This window comes from Podarcis melisellensis, assembly GCF_964234715.1.
Source record: "Podarcis melisellensis genome assembly, chromosome: 6".
In the NCBI taxonomy this organism is placed as follows: Eukaryota; Metazoa; Chordata; class Lepidosauria; order Squamata; family Lacertidae; genus Podarcis; species Podarcis melisellensis.
In genome coordinates, this window is record NC_138538.1 from 75168978 (window position 1) to 75188254 (window position 19277).

The 19277-nt window shown below is 42.7% G+C and overlaps 1 protein-coding gene across 4 annotated transcripts in view; it reads left to right on the forward strand.

Annotated features, from left to right (window-relative positions):
* Window positions 1–19277, forward strand: part of BCAR3 (BCAR3 adaptor protein, NSP family member) — a 77999-nt gene that overhangs the window by 43599 nt on the left and 15123 nt on the right. For 3 of the 4 annotated variants that reach the window (XM_081916023.1, XM_081916022.1, XM_081916025.1), the window contains 3 exons: window positions 11944–12087; window positions 16615–17057; window positions 18456–18556. In XM_081916023.1, coding sequence (XP_081772149.1) covers window positions 11944–12087; window positions 16615–17057; window positions 18456–18556 — 688 coding nt within the window. Of the gene's footprint in view, window positions 1–416; window positions 615–11943; window positions 12088–16614; window positions 17058–18455; window positions 18557–19277 lie in introns of those variants that run through there. The other variant, XM_081916024.1, reaches the window with a different exon arrangement.

Below are 19277 nucleotides of genomic sequence, written 5' to 3' on the forward strand. Positions count from 1 at the left end.
GTTCTCCCCCCACCCATGAACCCTGCTTATCAGTCGTGTACGTAGCAATGTTACTGATGCAAGCATGGGCATTGCTTTTTAGTGTGTGGCTGCAGGGGTATAACTGGACTTGGAAACCTTTCTGGGCCCAATGACTCAATCTATTACGTGCTGAAGAACAAGGTGATGATTTTTTTTGCTGGATTGGGGATTTGTGGTTTGTAATCTGGGGGATTCCCAAACAGAGATTCGCTCCCTCCTCTCCCTCTCTTTGAGGGTTAGGATTTCGTTGGCAAGCTGAATGAAGTCCCATGATGATTCTGATCCATTGCTGGAAGCAAGCGGGAGATGACCTTCTTAGATGACAGGATCAGCTTTCACTGAGGAAACGGCCTGGGATTAAAATATGAGGTTGGGGAGGGCGGGGGAAGTGTAGAAGACCCAGCAAAGCAGGAGCTAAACTCAGTGGGAGCTCTTGGAAGTAGCTGGAAGGGACCATTCCTCTTGTGTGCCAAGGGAGGTTGTTGGTCTGCGGGACAAAAGATCTGAAAATGCCGAAAGATTCCAATGTTCTTCAAACGCTCATAGCATCTCTCTGCTGTTTTTATCACCGCAAGGCCATTATTGGTGTCAAGGTAGGTGGTCTGTAATGTTAAGGAAGTGTGTGTGATTGATATCACTATTGTACTTACACGTATATTCTATCTACAGATCCAGAAAAGGTCACATTTTTATGTTACACACTGTTGTCCAGGCATAGTTGTGGTGTAGTGGTTAAAATGTTGGGAGTCTGCCACAGAGACCTGTGTTCAAAATCCTGCTCAGCCACATAGCTCGCTGACTGATCTTAGCCAAATCTCTCCCTCCCTATCTCACAAGATTTTGCGCAGATAAAATGTGGAATATCCCCAGGTATGCCACTCTGAACTGCTTGTGGATAGAAATGGTATAAGGACTACTAGTAGCTGAAAAGATAAATAAGAAAAAATAGTCTTATTTTCAGTCTGGGTAATTATTGCATTCTTTTACCCACAAGTCCTTTCCATGCCATTTCCACAATTAATCTGCAATGTTTGTTTTAAAATCTGTGTGAAAACTCATGAGTATAACATTTAAAATGCATCCTTTCTTTCCAGATATACTCTTCCAAACATAGTTCCTTTTAAAAGATGCCTTTAAAAACATATTTAGATATGTGGTCTTGATCTTTGAAACATTTGGGAAGGATGAATAAATATTTCCTGGTCCATGCTTTTTTCTTTGTGCTGCTTTTATTGTAATTATTGGTATGTTTTCAACCAATTTTCTATATGTACATAGTTTTAATTCTATTAATGTTTAATTGTATTTTAATGATTTTTTGTTGGTTTTTATCTGTAAGCCGCCTTGAGTTCCATCAGGGAAAAAGATGAGGTCTGAATAAATAAATAAATATGTAGTATTAATAATAATAACAATAGTCTAGATTAGAAGATGCATGCAGATCAGGTCAACATGCATTGAAATTTACTAAGACTGAATTATTCAATAACCTCTGTTTTAAACTTTAGGCTGCCTGCTAACCTGAAGTTGTAAACAGACAGAAGGTTGCATCATAAAGAAAATGTGAAGTCAGTAGTTGCAAGAAGGATTTATTTACAAATTGTTTATCAGATTACATAAAGCATTCAAAACATCTCTGCTTTTCTTTACGGGAACCTGAAAGTGATATGCTATATGACTAAAAATAATACACAGGCACTTAATATAGAAATTCATAACACAATGTACTTTCTTTTATCAGATACCTTTTACTGAGTTTCATTAAAAGGGTCTAGCAAAATGTATTTATATACTTTTTTTTTAAGTGCTGTGTTACCAAAATCTCAGATCTTGTTAAGTATGCAACTCTAAGAATAATTTTATTATTAATACTAATCACTGTCAAAAGATGACGCTCATAAACAACAGTGACTCCATCCCTCAGTTAGGAGGTCAGAAACATGCCATAGACTCATAAATTCCCTTTGTGAATTTTGCCCTCCTATTGTGGTTTTAATTGTTTGTGATCTATTCATTATGTGATCGATTCATTATGACCAGGGTTTACATAACTATCTTCAAATCCTGGTTTCAAACTCTGGTTATGAGGACAATCCTGGTTATGATTCAGCATCGTTTAGTCTGGGTACAGATTTGCATTGGGGGATATAGGAGCCAACCTCTAGGGTATCAATGGCACTTTGCCCGTGCCCCATAAAATATTTTGAGGGGGCCAGGCCTCAACAAAGTTGATGGGCATTGCCATCCAAATGGTGTGTGTACACTGCATTTTGTGATGTGGAGTGGGGCTTACCTGGGCCCCTGACAGGGGAATGGTGATAGGGCAAGCAGGGTGGCAGGGAGTATTTCATGACCCAATACATTTTGCTGCCTGAGGCAAAAGGCAAGATAGTGTCCCTCTTCTGTTCCAATGTACAGAAGGTGACCAGACTGGAAACAGAATTTTACTTCAACACTGGTAATGGGGCAGAATCTTAGACCACACCTCAGTGCAGCTGGCTAGTTTAGGGGGTGCAGGGCAAACCACCCAGCATATTATTATCTCACCACTGTTTGCTGTCCCTGCTATCAGCTGCCCCCCCTAAATCAATCATAACCAATCCAAATACATAGCTAACTGAGGTTCTGCCCCCCCCAAAGGCCTGCCCTTCCCAACAAAAATCCTGGCTATGCCCATGCAAGCTACTATATTTTGATGTTGAGGAAAACATGTTGAGTTTTTGCTGTGCATGCAGCTGTTAATGTCAGCATGTCAACTTGTCTTGGAAGGCATTTACTCACAAGGAGTCCCCTAGGCTTCTCTTTGTGGAGTAGACTGCAATTCGCAGAAGAGCAACTTAGGAATTTACTGCGGGGTGACGTAAGAGCAAATGGAAAGAAAGCTGCTGGTTCAAACACGCCGCTTAAGAAGGGGTTTTAAGGTCATGATTAAGGTTGTAAAAGCCATTATTTTATCCTGGCTGGTATAAAAACTTCCATGTGAATTTTGAGGCTTAGTGTTCATTATCAAAGTAGAATTAGAGCTACGGTTCTTGACTACGTTGTTTATCTTGGCACAATGGCCTAATACCTAAAATCATGCAGCATGTTGTCATGGTAACATTCCATTGACCCAATCCACATGTCCTCTGGGGAAACAGGATGATTGGGGGGGGGCATTATTTTTATATAGAAATCCATCTGGCCCTGTTCAGAAATAAGATTCTATTTGAGAGGCTCCCAGCTCTTCAAAATAGGCTGGTTATGCGCTGCAGAACTTTTGAGATCTCTGCTGCTTCATGTTCAATAAAGTTCTATTTTAAAGCATTTGTAAGCATAGGAAAAGAGGACCAGAGATGGCAACTTAACTTTTGCTCTCTGAGGATATAAGTTGAAAGGGATAACAGAATCATATGAGTTGGAGGGGACCCAAGGGTCATCTAGTCCAACCCCCTGCAATGCAGGAATCTCAGCTAGATCTGTGCTGACAAGATTGTAAGGCAGGATCTTAGCTCTGACCAGAGCCAGTGCATTAGTTTAAATAGAAGCACGCTAAGAATATAGTGGTGAAGCTTGATAGATGCTGTGGAGCTTAGATAGTTTTGTATATTATTATTGGTTGTGAGCCCTAGAAGACCTGATCCCTGCCCTGCAGGCCTTTTCCCCCTTGGAAGTATAAGCTTTGATGCTGAGGAAATGTTATACGGTGGTACCTCGGGTTACATACACTTCAGGTTAAATATGCTTCAGGTTACAGACTCCGCTAACCCAGAAATAGTGCTTCAGGTTAAGAACTTTGCTTCAGGATGAGAACAGAAATTGTGCTCCGGTGGTGTGGCAGCAGCAGGAGGCCCCATTAGCTAAAGTGATGCTTCAGGTTAAGAACAGTTTCAGGTTAAGTACGGACCTCCGGAACGAATTACGTACTTAACCCAAGGTACCACTGTAGTCCAATAAGATTGCAAGGGATAGCTTTTTATTTTCTACATGCCCAACCAATATTGCTAGGCCCTATTGCATGGTGGTGTGGGTGGCGCTGTGGGTAAAACCTCAATGCCTAGGACTTGCCGATCGTATGGTCGGCAGTTCGAATCCCCGCGGCGGGGTGAGCTCCCGTCTTTCGGTCCCAGCTCCTGCCCACCTAGCAGTTCGAAAGCACCCCTAAGTGCAAGTAGATAAATAGGTACCGCTTTATAGCGGGAAGGTAAACGGCATTTCCGTGTGCTGCGCTGGTGCTGGCTCGCCAGAGCAGCTTCGTCACGCTGGCCACGTGACCCGGAAGTGTCTCCGGACAGCACTGGCCCCCGGCCTCTTAAGTTAGATGGGCGTACAACCCTAGAGTCGGACACGACTGGCCCGTACGGGCAGGGGTACCTTTACCTTTACCTATTGCATGGTAGCAGGGGACTTTGAAAGCATATGGAATAGCCATGCACCTCAGATGAGCGATACCCAACATGCCTTTCAGGTGTTGTGGCCTACAACTCTCATCAGCCCATGCCTGTTCGCAAGTGGTCAGGGATGTTTGGAGCTATAATCCAGTAACTCCTAGAAGGTGCCACATTGGCTGCCCTCTGCCTTAGATGAACATCATGTTTGTACCATGAGCTCCACCCCTTTACCCTCCCAAAGCTTTGTCTTTAATCCTCTAAGGTCTTGATCTTGATCTCATGAGCCTCTACCACAAATTCTTTCCCATCTCTCTTAGAAGTTGGCAGCACAACAGTCAGGGTGGATTCCAAATGAATATTCATAATTATGTGACATCATTTCATATTCTTGTCTGTGCAGAGACAGTGCAGCAGTTATGGTACAAAGGGGAATGACCTGTAGTAAGCAGGTTGCTGTTTGTGTCTCTTGTGGGCATAAGCTGTCATTTGGACTACCCTTATTTGGGGTTGGGTTTTTTTTTTGCTGCTTATTTATGAAAACATTTCTGTACCGCCTCACACATTAATCATGAGGTAGTGTACATCAATTTTAAAATACATATCTAACACTAAAATAACAACAGCTAAAAAGCCCTTGGAACTCAGGGAAGAGTTTAAAAGTATGGTGACTTTGCTTGGAAGGACAGAGGTGTGTTTAGAAGGTGCATAAGCATCATCATTGTGGGCATTTGCTTAAGCTCTGAGGGGAGATGTTTCCTCAACAAGGGAGCCACCACAGAAAAGGCCCTTCTGCTTGGTTGATGTCAATCACACTTCCACAGACAGCAGTACTGGAGAGCCTTATCAGCTGATTGTAGCAATCTTGGGGGGGGGCAGTAAGGGAAAAGATACTTTTTCAGGTATTCTGTTCTCAGGTTGTTTAGGACTTTATAGGACAAGACTAAAACCATGTGTGTTAGTTTACTAACAGCCAATGCAACTGCTTTAAGATCACAATAATATGAGCATGACAGGCTCGTGCTTCAGCTTCTAGAGCAGCTTTTAGGGCAGCTCCTACAACCTTATATTATGCTCAGTTTCTTGTATTTTGTTATTTAAATTATAATAGGATCCTTGGCCTACTTGCCTTGTGCATTTTGCTACTTTTTACTGCAAGCCGTTCCTAAGTGGGCATCTGTAGGATCTGTAGTTTAGGTAGATTCAGAGAGTATTCTAAATATGCTGCATTCTGTCTCATCATAAATGTGAAATCTGCTCACGGAGGTCTTTCCTGTCATAAGTGAGAAGCCCTTGACTGGCAGCTCCTGGGGTTAATTTCAGTGTATCCTGGCAGGGCTCTATGCATAGCAGCAGGAAAGGCTGATAGCCCACTAGGAAGGCCGAGGACATCAAAATGTTGCACAAACAGCTTACTCAAAATCTCATCAGGGTTTCAGGTTTCCTTTTTTTTAATCACAGAGAGCAGGAAGCCACACTAACGTTTTAGGTACGCTAGACGTAAATAATACTTTACGAAAGAGATGGAGAAGATTGCTAATGCATTCCCCTAATGAGAGAGAGACTAGAGATTATGTACAAAAAAAATGAAGTCACTGTCTTGTTTTATTTTATTTCACCAGGGGCAAACCCAAAATAAAATGAGATTATTATATTATTTGAAGGGCTCCTCCAGATGACCTGTTTATTCAGCATCAATTGCTGATTTGCTTGCACAAAGCTTACACACTGGTTGTACAATGGCTGGTCTTTATTGAGCATTCGTTCTGTTTTGTTTACAGGGTGATCATACTCCAGTGGCCATTCATTCTGCATTTGTCCTGATTTGCTTACAGGGCATTTACATGGGTTCCCATTAATCATCCACACACCCCACAGTGCATTTCCTTGTCACTTTCATAACACTTTCACCACCACCACTATTATTTATACTTCACACATCTGGCTGGGTTGCTTTTTTTTTTTTTAAGTGGATATGTTGTGGTAGGCCACTGGAGTACTTTAATGCACTTAAATTGTGCAACCCTTTGTTCATGTTTTGATATCTGTATGAATCCCTCCTGAAAAATAGTGGCAATCTGGAGACTTTCTAAATCTGGGAAGCGGAATTCATAATTTGGGGGTGGGGTGAAGAAACTTGTTGTGAGATTGGAGTATTTGTTATGTGATTGGAGTGTTATGAGATTGGAGTGTTTTATTTAAAAAGTGAGAGGTGCCTGGGTTTAAGCTGCCTTGTACAGGAGCACTTTCCCATCATTTCAGATGTTCCAAGGCTGAGCTCTGACATTTAGAGTGGGTTCAGTTGCTGGTTCAATGCTGATTCAATTGCTTACCTGGCTGATTCCTTTCTTGAGGGTAAAACTTGTACACGCAATGTAATGTGAATGCATGTAATGTAATGTACAGTAATGTGTAATATGGATATGGGCATGATTTACACAAGATTGAAAAAGGAGAGGAGAGAGGAAAAGAAGGGAACTGTTGAGAATTGTACCATCAGCTTTATTGTCTCTGCACCACAGATTATAATGTGAATGTTGGAGAGGAAACAACATTATCAGCTCGATATGATGTGAACTTTCAGCTTTATTCAACCTCTGCTGTTTCTTACAGCTGCCACTTTCCTCTCAGTGCCTCTCCACCCCTGCTTTACTCAACCTTCTGCCTTGTTCAAAACAGCCACTTTTCTCCCTTTCAGTGTCTTTCCCTTCTCACTTTACCCAAGCTTCTCCTGCTTCCGTTCCCCGGCTGCCTTATGTGTGAGAGAAGGATGCAAAGCACTCAAATATTCCATAGCACTTACCCACCATTTTCCTCTGTCCTTTTTTTTTTTACTGATAATTTTTATTTGGTTTTACAAGTATAAAATTATAACAATACAAAATGCATATCCATATTTAGAGATTCATCCGAATCTCTGGACTTCCCACGTTCCCCTCCATGGGTCCTATTGTCAACCCATTCAACTGCATATTATTCAGTAATCCATATTTTATGTCACTCCATTTTATCCATAATATTTGCAACATTACAATTGTTGTTGTAATCCTGCTAATGTTTTCATCTGCTTACAGTGGTTTTCCAGATAAGTTATAAATTTTTCCCATTCTTTATAAAAGTTTGGGTATTTTTGGTTCCTGAGCTTTCTGGTCAGTTTTGCCATTTCGGCATAGTATAATAATAATAATAATAATAATAATAATAACAACAACAAATAAATAAATAAATAAATAAATTATACACCACCCATCTGGCCAGGCCTCCCCAGTTTGCCATTCTTCTCTGGTAGGGACTTTGTCGTCTTTCTATCTCCGGGCTAGTAACATCCGTGTGGCCGTCGTCTCCATTTTCCTCCCAGTCCTTTCCATCTCTGCTTTACTCAAACTTCTGCTGTTGTTTTAAACCATCCCTTACCCCATTTCAGTGTCCTTTCTCTCTTGTTCCTATACCATGGCAACTGCTCTTGTGAAACCAGCCTTCTCTTGTGCTCCATTTTACTGTCCTGACTTCATGCAAATCCAAGATTGTGATGAGGCACTACATTCTTACTATGTAGAGAGAAATACTAATCCTTTTTTACAACAAAATGGTGTAAATAAATGTGTTTAAATGTGTTTACCATCAGGTTAGTAAAAGGAAGACCCATTTTATCCCTGCAGCCATGACTTAAGTCAGGGACGGCCAACTTCCAAGAGACTGCAATCTACTCATACAAAAACTGGCAGTGCTCTACCCCTTTTTGGGGAGTTCAGGTCAAAGTTAACTTGGTAGAAATAAATATCCAGTGATGTGAAATAGTATTTCTAAATTCTGGTGGGCTCCTAACCTGCATCATACATGTATATAAACGGCTATCATTTGGTGATGCTCTCCCTGACCCCTGACTTTAAAGCATTGCTCTTTGAAGGCGAAACACAAGAGGAAAATCAACAATAGAGCCAGCCTTGGCTCCCATCGCATTAAAAAGGTCAGCTAAGAACAACAGTCTTTCTTCTTGGCAATGTTCCACTTAGAACAATGCTCTCTTAATGTTATGGCCAATTGCCGGTAGTTTAATAGACTAGCTGCACAAGGGAGCAGCACAACGAGGAAGTCTGTAGCAAATGCCTCCTACAGTGCACACAATGGAAGATGAGCTCTCAAGATCAGAGCATTCATAGTAAAACCTAGATTGGAGGACGAGAACTTGCATCCTTTGGTCTTTCTCAAGTACTGCAGAGATGCAGTCACATCACTTTGAGGCCTTGGGGTTCATCCAAGTTACTAAGAAGAAATGCACAACCATTTGTGAGGGGAATGTTTCTGCTGTTGCATGGTAACGCTCTACAGTCAATGGGGTCTCCAATTCTGCATCCCTTTATCCGTGCTGCTGTTTTTGGAAGGAGCAAGCAAGGATTTATTTAGCAACCAGCAAGCTGCTACAGATACCCAGATTTATAGATACAGATTTAGGTGTGTGTGTGTGTGTGTGTGTGTGTGTATAAAGTGATAGACACTGTGAAAGTACCTTTTAAGGCTAGAGACTGGCAATATTTTCTTTTTCTTTTTCTTTTTCTTTTTAGAAAAGAGGACCAGGCGGGGAGGGGAGTGAGTGCACATGGCCTTTTTGTTAAATTGATGGCCATTAAAAAAATTATTTTTAAGTGTTGCTTGTGCAAATGGCTTTAGGGATCAGACCATGTGATAATAATGCTGTAGTGTGCCCAGGAATTTACTATTATTTACTGTGTGTGACTAGCAGAGTCTTGGGAAACACAGGACCAGTTTCTTGCATCAGTCACTGATTTGATGAGAGAGCTTTCTGTTTCTTCAGTTTTTGGTTGTGTTTTGGGACCAGGTCACAGCCTACAAAGCAAAATGTAAACAGTCCAGATTGAAAAGAAAGCAAATATGTCTGAGTAGGGGACAAATCATTGTAACGGATACCTTATTTTTGAAACAAAATCTGCAATAATAGCAGCAAGAGAGCCAGCTGGGCTTAATTAAAATGCTGCTTGAAGCCTTGTGGGCTGTCTGTTTGAACTAAGGGAGCAGGCATAGACTGGAGGGGAGAGAACAAAGATGAGGGATTAAGCTCAGCTCCCACATCTTTTAATTTAACCCTGCGTCTCCTAATTCTGTGTTCGTGAAGAACAAAGCAGCTGATCCTTAATCAGAGTGCCAGAGACGAGAATCTCTCATTGGACAGGTCGCTGACATCATGCCAAGAAGAATTGTGGGGATATTTCAGCCAGAGCCCTGTCGAAAGGGAAGATGATGATGATGAGAGAGAGAGAGAGAGAGAGAGAGAGAGAGAGAGAGAGAGAGAGAAAGAGAAAGAGAGAGAGAGCGTTACTTGACACAGTGAGGGTGGTGTGTTGAGAATGTGAATGAGAACAGTCTCATCTAAGTTGTGTACTGAATGAACTGGCATTGTGTGATTGCTCCGCTTTCAGCACATCTCCCAGTGTTGTCCCAACAACTGTGGCTCAGGGACATATTTTCTTTGTGGCAACAAATTTTGTAAGTGAATTATGGGTTGTCTGTGTGTGTTCTTGAGTCCATTCTGAATATTCTGCCAATCATTTTCATTGGATAACCCCCCAGAGAGGGGGAGAAACATATTTGTGCCCACACCACAAATAGTTTTAGATATCTGTACAGTCGTACCTCCGTTTACATAACCCTCTGGTTACGTAAACTTCAGGATGTGTGCGGGGCAAACCCGGAGGTATTTTACCAGGTTTCGCCGCACACGCATGCGCAGAAGCGGTCCTCAGGTTGTGGAAACCTTGGGATCTGACTGGACTTCTGGAATGGATCCTGTCCGCAACTGGAGGTACCACTGTATCCTGTATCTCTGTAGTTTTTTTAAATAATTAAAAATAAAATAAAATCCCTAAACACGCAGTGGCGTAGTGTGGGTTATCAGCACCTGGGGCAAGGCAAGTAATTTGTGCCCCCTAACCCATGGATTTGCGCCCCCTAACCCGTGGATTTGCGCCCCCTAACCCGTGGATTTCCCTAACCCCCAGATGTTGCGCCCGGTGCGGCCGGCCCCCCCCTGCACCCCCCACGCTACGCCACTGTAAACACAGTAGCATTGGGTTGCCATTTACTCTGCACTGTTTTTTAAAAAAATATGTTGTGACTAGAAATGTATACAATAAGCCAAATGTGTTTTCTTTCCTAATAATCCCTAATATTGAACACTGCTACACTTAGGACAGGATATAGGTGATAGGGGGCTGCATTATTGTGGAGGGGAGAGAGAGAGAACTGTAACCCCCTCTGGCTTCTATTTGTTCCCACCTTTTTAAAAAGGGGGCACTTTGGAGTGAGCTCTAGGGATGGACCATAGCTCAGGACCCCTGGACGGTTAAGTCCAGTCAAATTGACTATGGGGTGTGGCACTCATCTTGCTTTTAATCTTCTGGCGCAATGGAACACCACGAAGGAAGCCAGAGCACATGGAAACACTTTTATCTTCCCGCCTCAGTGGTACCTATTTACCTTCAGTAATGTAGAGTGTGTTATTTGTACAATTCCTGGATTCAGTCTCTGGAATTGCCAGATAAAGAAATTGGAAAAGACATAAGCCCAAGACTCTAGAGTCAAGGTAGACAGTTCTGGGGTAGACACACAAGTAGTATGCCTGGGTATAAGGCAGTTTCCTTTGCTGGAAAATTGAGCTTTATCTGTTTTACTTCTGCAGTCCAAAGTGGGAAAGTGAAATTCACAAGGCTCAGTTTCACAGGAAGTAAAAGTGATAAGGATCATCCACAAATAAGCCAAAACACAAACACCCTGTGCTATATATGACTTTAAGCTTTGTAACAGAAATATACCCAAGCCCATTTATTATTTTATACGCTGATTGGGTCCGAACCAGCCGTAAGTGATTAGGGGGGAGAGAGCTAAATCGTTGCTGAAGGTATTGCAGGAGGTGTCACAAAGGAAAACAATGTGATTATGGTGTACTTTGCAGGGTCATATGAATCAATATTTGATGCACCTTTTTCTTCTTTTTTGGCAATAATCGTTTAGCAATAATGTGTAACTTGTGTAAAACATGGAATTTTGTGCTGGAGCTGCCTTATACTGAGCTGGTATTGTCCAATGACAGACATCAGCTCTCCAGTGGTTTCAGACAGGAACTCTTTTCCAGCCCTCCTGTAGAGATGCCAGGGATTGAACCTGGGGGACCTCTTGCATGCAAAGCACATGGCTGATGACTGAGCAATTATGGCTCTCCCAAATTGGGATCTTCTTTTTATTCCTTTCTCCATAAAGCGTTATTATTGCAAAGGTACAGAAATGACTCAGCAGGCACGCCAGTTATTATCGCAAGCATCCAGGTGGGACATTTTACAATATCACCTTGCAGCATGTAATCATTACCTAGCTTCTCACCTGGCAGGAGCTTCCACAAATACTGCTTAGGGATCAAAGGCTCGTAAAACGTGGCGTGGGGATTTCATTGGCTTGTTGCGAGTCTCATGGCACATGGGGCAGAATGAAAGTTTTGAGCAAGATAAGGCGTTCGTCAAGTCTCCTTTCTCTTTCCCTCTTGCAGTTTTCCAAGGAAAAGCATGTTATGGACAGGCTGGGTATGGAGAGTTCCCCAGAAAAACTCAAGAAAGAGCTGGAAGAGGAGCTCCAGTTGAGCAGTGAAGATCTGCGCAGCCATGCCTGGTATCATGGACGTATTCCAAGACAGGTGTGTCCCTTTTCGGTCTCTCTCAGTTGGGTGATTCTGCCAGCTAGTTTGCTTTTCCTCTTCTTTCTTCCTTGCTTGCTAAATCCAGGTCCTTCACAATTCTATCTCAAGTCTTTCACAATCACCTGTGTTGGGTTTTTTTTTTGCAAATCGGTTCAAATTTATTATGAACGCGCTTGTGCTCAATAATTCAAATCCAGCATTTATGGAGCAGGGAAAGGAAAAGTGAAAACCTGAGGATGTTATTATGGGAGGAGGAATTGGATATATAGAGGGAAGTGCAGAAACCTATCCCCGTCCTGACTCTGAGCCTAGATCCAGTTCAGTCACGCCTGCTACCCACTTAGAGCGGTCGCAAATGATACGGAGGAAACCTGCAAGACCCCAATTTTACTCTCCCTGTAATTATCCTTCAGCTTGTTTATTTAATATAAAGATTATCTTAAAGAGACTTGCAGGAACTGTCATTTAGTTAGTTTCTGAACCCAATTATATCACCAGAGGTTCAGTTCTAAAATACACTCCCAGGCAACGCCTTAAGCATAGCTGGGAATATAGCTATGAGAGAGTTGGCCACACAACCGCCAAGTCTCCTTTCTGGCACAGAAATTGACACTCCAATCTATTCTGAGAATCTTTACTATAAAAAACAACAAGCAAGGTGATAGCTCTCACAGTTTCGATATTTTTGCTGTTCCTTTCTTACTCCCTGTCCTATCCTGGAGAAAAGGGATCGATGTTGCTGGAAAACGTGACTAAATTTATGTAACAATCAGCCAGATATTTCTAATTTATTTCATTTATCCCTGATTGCAGGAATCGGGTTTCCTGATTAGCAAGATTTTGAGCACATAATATATGCTCTAGCTACAGAAATTGCTTGATCCTTGCTGGAAACTGAATGATGTTATAATGATGATGATTTTGGAATCAGGACATGGGAGGCCGTTTTAAAGCATTAAGCAACACATTGCTTTTTCTTTGTTTTCACCATATTTACATGCGTCTCCACATCTGTCAGAAAGCAGACATTATTATTTTAATCTAATGCAACTGAAACAGCATGAGCTAGTCATCAAAGTGCAGACCTCTGGAGTTATGAGCCTCCCTGTGGATATCAGCCCGGGAAACCATTCAGAGATAGCAGAATCTGGTGGCCATGTGATGTACATGCTTATTGGCTAAAGCTTGTCTGATGAAAAAGACGAGAGCCTTAAAAAAATTAGAGTTATGAGTAATTGTGCCAGATAACGGTAAAGAAATCCAGTATATTGAACCCACTGAAGAAAGGCGTTGATGAGGTCACTTTTAGGGCCAATTTAAATAAAAAGTTCTACCTTGATGGTAGCTGAGCCCAGCTACGGTTTGGGTTGTGTGGAGGATACTTTATGACAATGGGCACAATTTAGAGAAAACAGAGTGAATCCAATTGTATTTGCGAGTTTTCCAAAGTTGTGCTTACCAGAAAAAAAACCCCACCATAGTAAAATACATACAAAATGCCATCATTTGCACATTGTTTCATGGGATGAAAACCTGGTTGTTACCATAGTTGCCATTCTAACTATCTCTCTCTTTTTTTAGAAATTTTTGTAGTTGGAAAAAGAGGGAGTATCAGAATTAATTTGTGGGTGTGGAGGAAGCTGCATTTATGTGATTGTAAGATTAGGAATAATTAATAATAATTTTATTATTTGTATCCCACACATCTGACTGGACAGCTTCCAACAAAATATAGAAATGTAGTGAGACATCAAACATTTAAAAACTTCCCTATACAGGGCTGTCTTCTGATACCTTCTAAAAGTTGTATATCTCCTTGACATCTGATGAGAGCATGTTCCACAGGGCGGGCACCACTACTGAGAAGGCCCTGTTCCAGCAAGTCATTTTGAGAAGGTGGTGAAATGCAGCCTGCCACAGTTGGTGCTTTTGGCCATTATGTCTAGTTTCGCCCTCTGCTGGGGACAAGCAACAGCAGGACTCACTCAGATTCAGAATGCATTTATTCTGACACAGCCACTTGCTATTGTGCTGGTTTGGCTATGTCAGGGGTAGTCAACCTTTTTATAGCTAACGCCCACTAATGCATCTTTCTTGATGGTAAATTTCCTTACCGCCCACCAGTGCTCGAGGGAAGGAGGATTCAGTTTGTGCTGTAGAACCCCCTACCGCCCACCTAGAATCCTGAAACAGCCACTAGTGAGCGGTAGGGACCAGGTTGACAACCCCTGGGCTATACAGTCATACCCTGGTTGTCAAACGCCCTGTAACTTGTACGTTTTGGGTCCCGAACGCCACAAACCCGGAAGTGAGTGTTCTGGTTTGCAAACGTTCTTTTGGAAACTGAACGTCCAACGGGGCTTCTGCGGCTTCCTGCAGCCAATCAGAAGCTGCGATTTGGTTTTTGAGCATTTTGGAAGTCAAACAGACTTCCAGAACGGATTCCGTTTGACTTCCAAGTTACAACTGTATAGCAAAGAAACAAATCTTGCACGTACAATTAAGATTTCAGAAATTGTTTCAAGGGGGAAAAACATTTCAAATATCAAATATTGATGCCACAAGGAAGTCAAGCATCTCTGTTGTAATCAATAGCATTTCCATTAATATTTTAGTATTAATGCACTTAAGCAGTATGCAAGCAGGAAACCTCACTGTCCTGGATGCAGAATACTTATCCACGTCTTTTAGTAGGAACAGGAATTTATCCCAGGAAGATAATCCCATCTTTGAAGCTAGGAACACACCAGTAGCAGTTTTGGAGTGGGCACCAACACAAAGGGAAAAAGGATCAAACTTTCCTTCACTATACCAGTGTTCCTCCTGCTGCTTGAGCAGTTTATGGTTCTTTTAAATACTTGTATATTAATTTATATTCACACAATTAACGTCACACCTATTTTGTCCCTGACATGCAGCATGTTGGGAATATAGGAGACTAGCTGGAAAGAGAGAGCCACTGTAAGCTCTGTTGGCTTTGACTGCATTGTGTAGTCACACAGCTCTGCATCTTTTTAGCTTTGGGGAGTTGAAAGCTCTTTGTGTTCTGATCACATCATGATTTTTATTATTATTTTGCCTTTGCAAATTACAGTTTGGTGTGCCCGTAAAAATTCCAGAAGCGTATTTTATGTTTGTTTTGTAGCAGCTTTAAAAAAGGCTTTGTTTTGTTGTGTGGAATCTTAAACTGTTTTTTGGTTTATTGTGGTTTGGGCTCCTGCAGGCTACGGCCTTCATAATTAGCTGTGTTAGGTGGATTGAAAACACAGCAGGTGTCCTCATCTGAGCTGAAAACAAAGTGAATCAGTGGGATGCTAAGGCTAATGAAACACTCTCTGACTACTTAAGCAGTACACAGTTGAGTACAGTACATGACCACATGGCACTCAGCTGTTCTTATTGAGAGAGCCATTCACAATCCTTATTCAGGCTGCATGCACACTCACGTTTACTCTGCATCCAGTACACTACCACCACTGGTATAGGAAGCAGTGTGCACATGATGCTACCCACAACCCATGTCTATCCTGTCTTTCCTTATGGAATACCACAGTTTTATGCATTTCTCCATTTCTTCCATCCTAATTGAGAAAAGGAAAAACCTAGCTGTGTTTTAAGCCTGTAATGTGTCCATAACCTCAGTGTTAGCAAGAAGGAATGGAGGTGTCTTGGCTTGCAGTCCAGATCTCAGTGTGCCCAGTAATTCAGAGTTGTGAATGAGGAACCCCTTTCCTAATGTTGGGGTGCCAGGTGCCTACCAGAGCTTCGTTTTGCTACAAAGGATTCCCTGGCCTTGTTTCCAGATGTAAACAAGGGTAGGAATTTAACTTCATCATGACAGGGCATCCCATGGATTCTACTTATATTCCTAGGCTAATCAGAATTTGGGCTGCAAAGCTGATCTTAGTCTTTTGCAAGGTTCAAATTTAAAAGTAGCAGTTTGAACTATCTTTGTCAGGCGCTGGAGCCTAAGCACAATACCAGAAGACAGAGTGCCAGGTCTTCTGTATCACTGAGATGGAAAAATTGTATGTGAATCTCAGAAAAGGAGAAGGGCCTGTGGCTTAGCTGACTATGTTGAATAGCGGTATAGTCCTATTCCAGAACTATAGCTGGACTACAACTCACACCAGCCTCAGAGTGAATTGTCAGCGATGGTGAACATCTGGAAACACCTGGAGGACACCAGGTTGTGGGAATGGTTACTCTAGGACAGAGTTTCCCAAACTTGGGTCTCCAGCTGTTTTTGGACTACAACTCTCATTATCCCTAGCTGGCAAGAACATTGGTCAGGGATGATGGGAATTGTAGTCCAAAAACAGCTGGAGACCCACGTTTGGAAAACACTGCTGTAGGATATATCTTAAATGTTTTGCCATTTTATTTAAATGCAACAACTTTTGTAATAGATTACAATGAAGCATTGTAACTTTTAAAAATATATATATATGCTGAGGCTTTCAGTAAAAGAAAAGGGTACACTTGTCCAATATTCGCTAATCTCATTCTGATTTTCTCTTAAAGGTGTCTGAAAGCCTTGTTCAGAGAGATGGCGATTTCTTGATCAGGGACTCTCTCTCAAGCCCTGGGAATTTTGTCCTTACCTGTCAGTGGAAAAACACCTCTCAGCACTTCAAGATCAACAAAACCATCTTGAGGCTCAACGAAGCCTACTGCCGTGTTCAGTACCAATTTGAGGACGAAAGTTTCGACAGCATCCCTGGCCTGGTCCGGTGCTATGTGGGGAACCGCCGGCCAATCTCAAAGCAGAGCGGAGCAATTATCTTTCAGCCCATCAACAGGACTGTCCCATTGAGGTGTCTGGAAGAAAAATATGGCACTTCCCCAGCCCTGCAAAGGGAGGGCAGCATTCCGGAAGGAAAAGTGGAAACTCCAAAAAGACTGAGCCTTAATATGTGCACTCGGCAGGCCAGAGAACAGAATTCAGCCCGAGGAAACCTTCTAAGGTACGACTATCTTGTGCTATCTGTGAGAGTTTGAGATGGACGCCCTACACAGGAGATCAGAATGTGGCTCTAATTATAGAAGGGAAGAGAGGATAGTATACATGATCAAGGAAGCTCTACCCCTTCCCATCACACTCCATGTTGAAGAGCGACTGTCTGCCAAGGGGAACCCATCTGCACTCATGAATCCGTGTGGAAGATCCATGATTGGGTTTCTTGATTTTTTTTTTAAAAAAGCCTAAAAACAGCTTAGGTTTGTCTGAAATGGCTGGGGGAAGCCATACTTTTTAATACTGTAATTTTATGTTGTGAACTGCCCTGAGATCTACTGGTATAGGCTGGTATGCAAATTTAATAAATGCTACTACTACTTGGGTAATGGGACGCGGGTGGCGCTGTGGGTAAAAGCCTCAGCGCCTAGGGCTTGCCGATCGAAAGGTCGGCGGTTCGAATCCCCGCGGCGGGGTGCGCTCCCGTCTTTCGGTCCCAGCGCCTGCCAACCTAGCAGTTCGAAAGCACCCTCGGGTGCAAGTAGATAAATAGGGACCGCTTTCTAGCGGGAAGGTAAACGGCGTTTCCGTGTGCAGCTCTGGCTCGCCAGAGCAGCGATGTCACGCTGGCCACGTGACCCGGAAGTGTCTTCGGACAGCGCTGGCCCCTGGCCTCTTGAGTGAGATGGGCGCACAACCCCAGAGTCTGGCAAGACTGGCCCGTACGGACAGGGGTACCTTTACCTTTTTACTACTACTTGGGAAGGGCTCTTTAGCCTTTTCTCCCTGCCTGGTTCTCTTTTAAAATCTATCAACCCTTTGCTCTTAAAACATCTATTAGCCCTGCTTTGGGGAAAAGGCTGGTGCCTGTGTTTTTATCTCTTTCCCCCCACCCGAATGAGCCTATTAGTAGCTTTGTGGCAGTGATTTCTGTTGCTGGGAGAAAGGTTAGGCACCCCCACGCCCAGTGCTGCTGCTACAAGTCCATCTCCCTGTTTCCCCCCATCCTCCAGCTGTTTAAGGTTCTAGAGATCCAGACATCCTTGTTCCTAGCACTGCTTTTAAGTAGGATTGCAAATCAACTAAATCCACATTCATTGATATCACTCCTTTTGCTCACAAAGTTCACCCCATTTTATCCTCATAACAATCCTGTGAGGGTGGCTTGGGTTCAGAGTGAGAATGTCTATAGACATATACCATGTCTATAGACAGAATTTTTCATGGTTTGTGCTTTGGGATCATCAGTCAAGAGAGTCAGATGCCTGGCGGCCTGGCAATGAAGAGATCAAGCAGGGATGTGCTGCCTACGGCTCAAAGAGTATGGTCTGTGTGCAGAGGCGTAATGGAGAACTTAAAAAAAATTAATTAACTTGAATTAACACTGTGACGTTCCTCCCCTTTACAGAAACAAAGAAAAAAGCGGTAGCCATCCAGCCTGCTTGGACCATGTTCAGGAGAAGAGATTCCCCCTGAAGGCTCACCAGTCGGAAAGTTACTTGCCTATCAGTATGTGTCACCTGAGTTACGTGTTTGGAGCAAAACGGAGGGTGTTGCGGCGGTGGGCTGCTGTTCATTGAGCTTCTGTTTTAAACATGTCCTTGGGGAATTGTACACTTTTTATTGTCTGAGCACAAGAAAACAACAAACACATTGTGTGTGCGTAAAGTGCGTGCCACCCATTCATTGCATAATCCCTGCCTTTCTTTTCTATCCCCCAATTTTGAAGAACCAAACAAGAGGTGGAAGTGTTGGCTGGACTTGCCTCACAAGACTTTGGAGAGTGTGGGACATTGCCCCCCTCCTGCCCACCTGCTTTTTCCATCTAGCAAAAGTTGCTCTCAGCAAAACCTCACATGCCACCTGGAGCTTTACATCTACAATGACGGGGTTTTCATGTGCATTAAAGGTCTTTGTAGGTATTTTCCTACATTCTGGAAACAATTAGCTTTACATGAGCTATGCTCTGAAATCCATTCCTGTCATAACTCCTTGTGCACTCAGGTTCCCTTTTCGGAAAATGTTCTTTCCGTGCAAAATGTGGGGCTATTTCTTGTGAGTCACAAGCTCTCATTTCTGTTCTTACCCATCAGATTCAGTTACAAACCAGTTCCTATTCCAAGCCCTGGAGATTTTCCACTTCTGACTGTACAGCCTGGAACATTATCATACTCACTGCAGAATAATTTGACAGTGCAGCTGCTCTGTATATCTCTGATTTTTGGGGGGG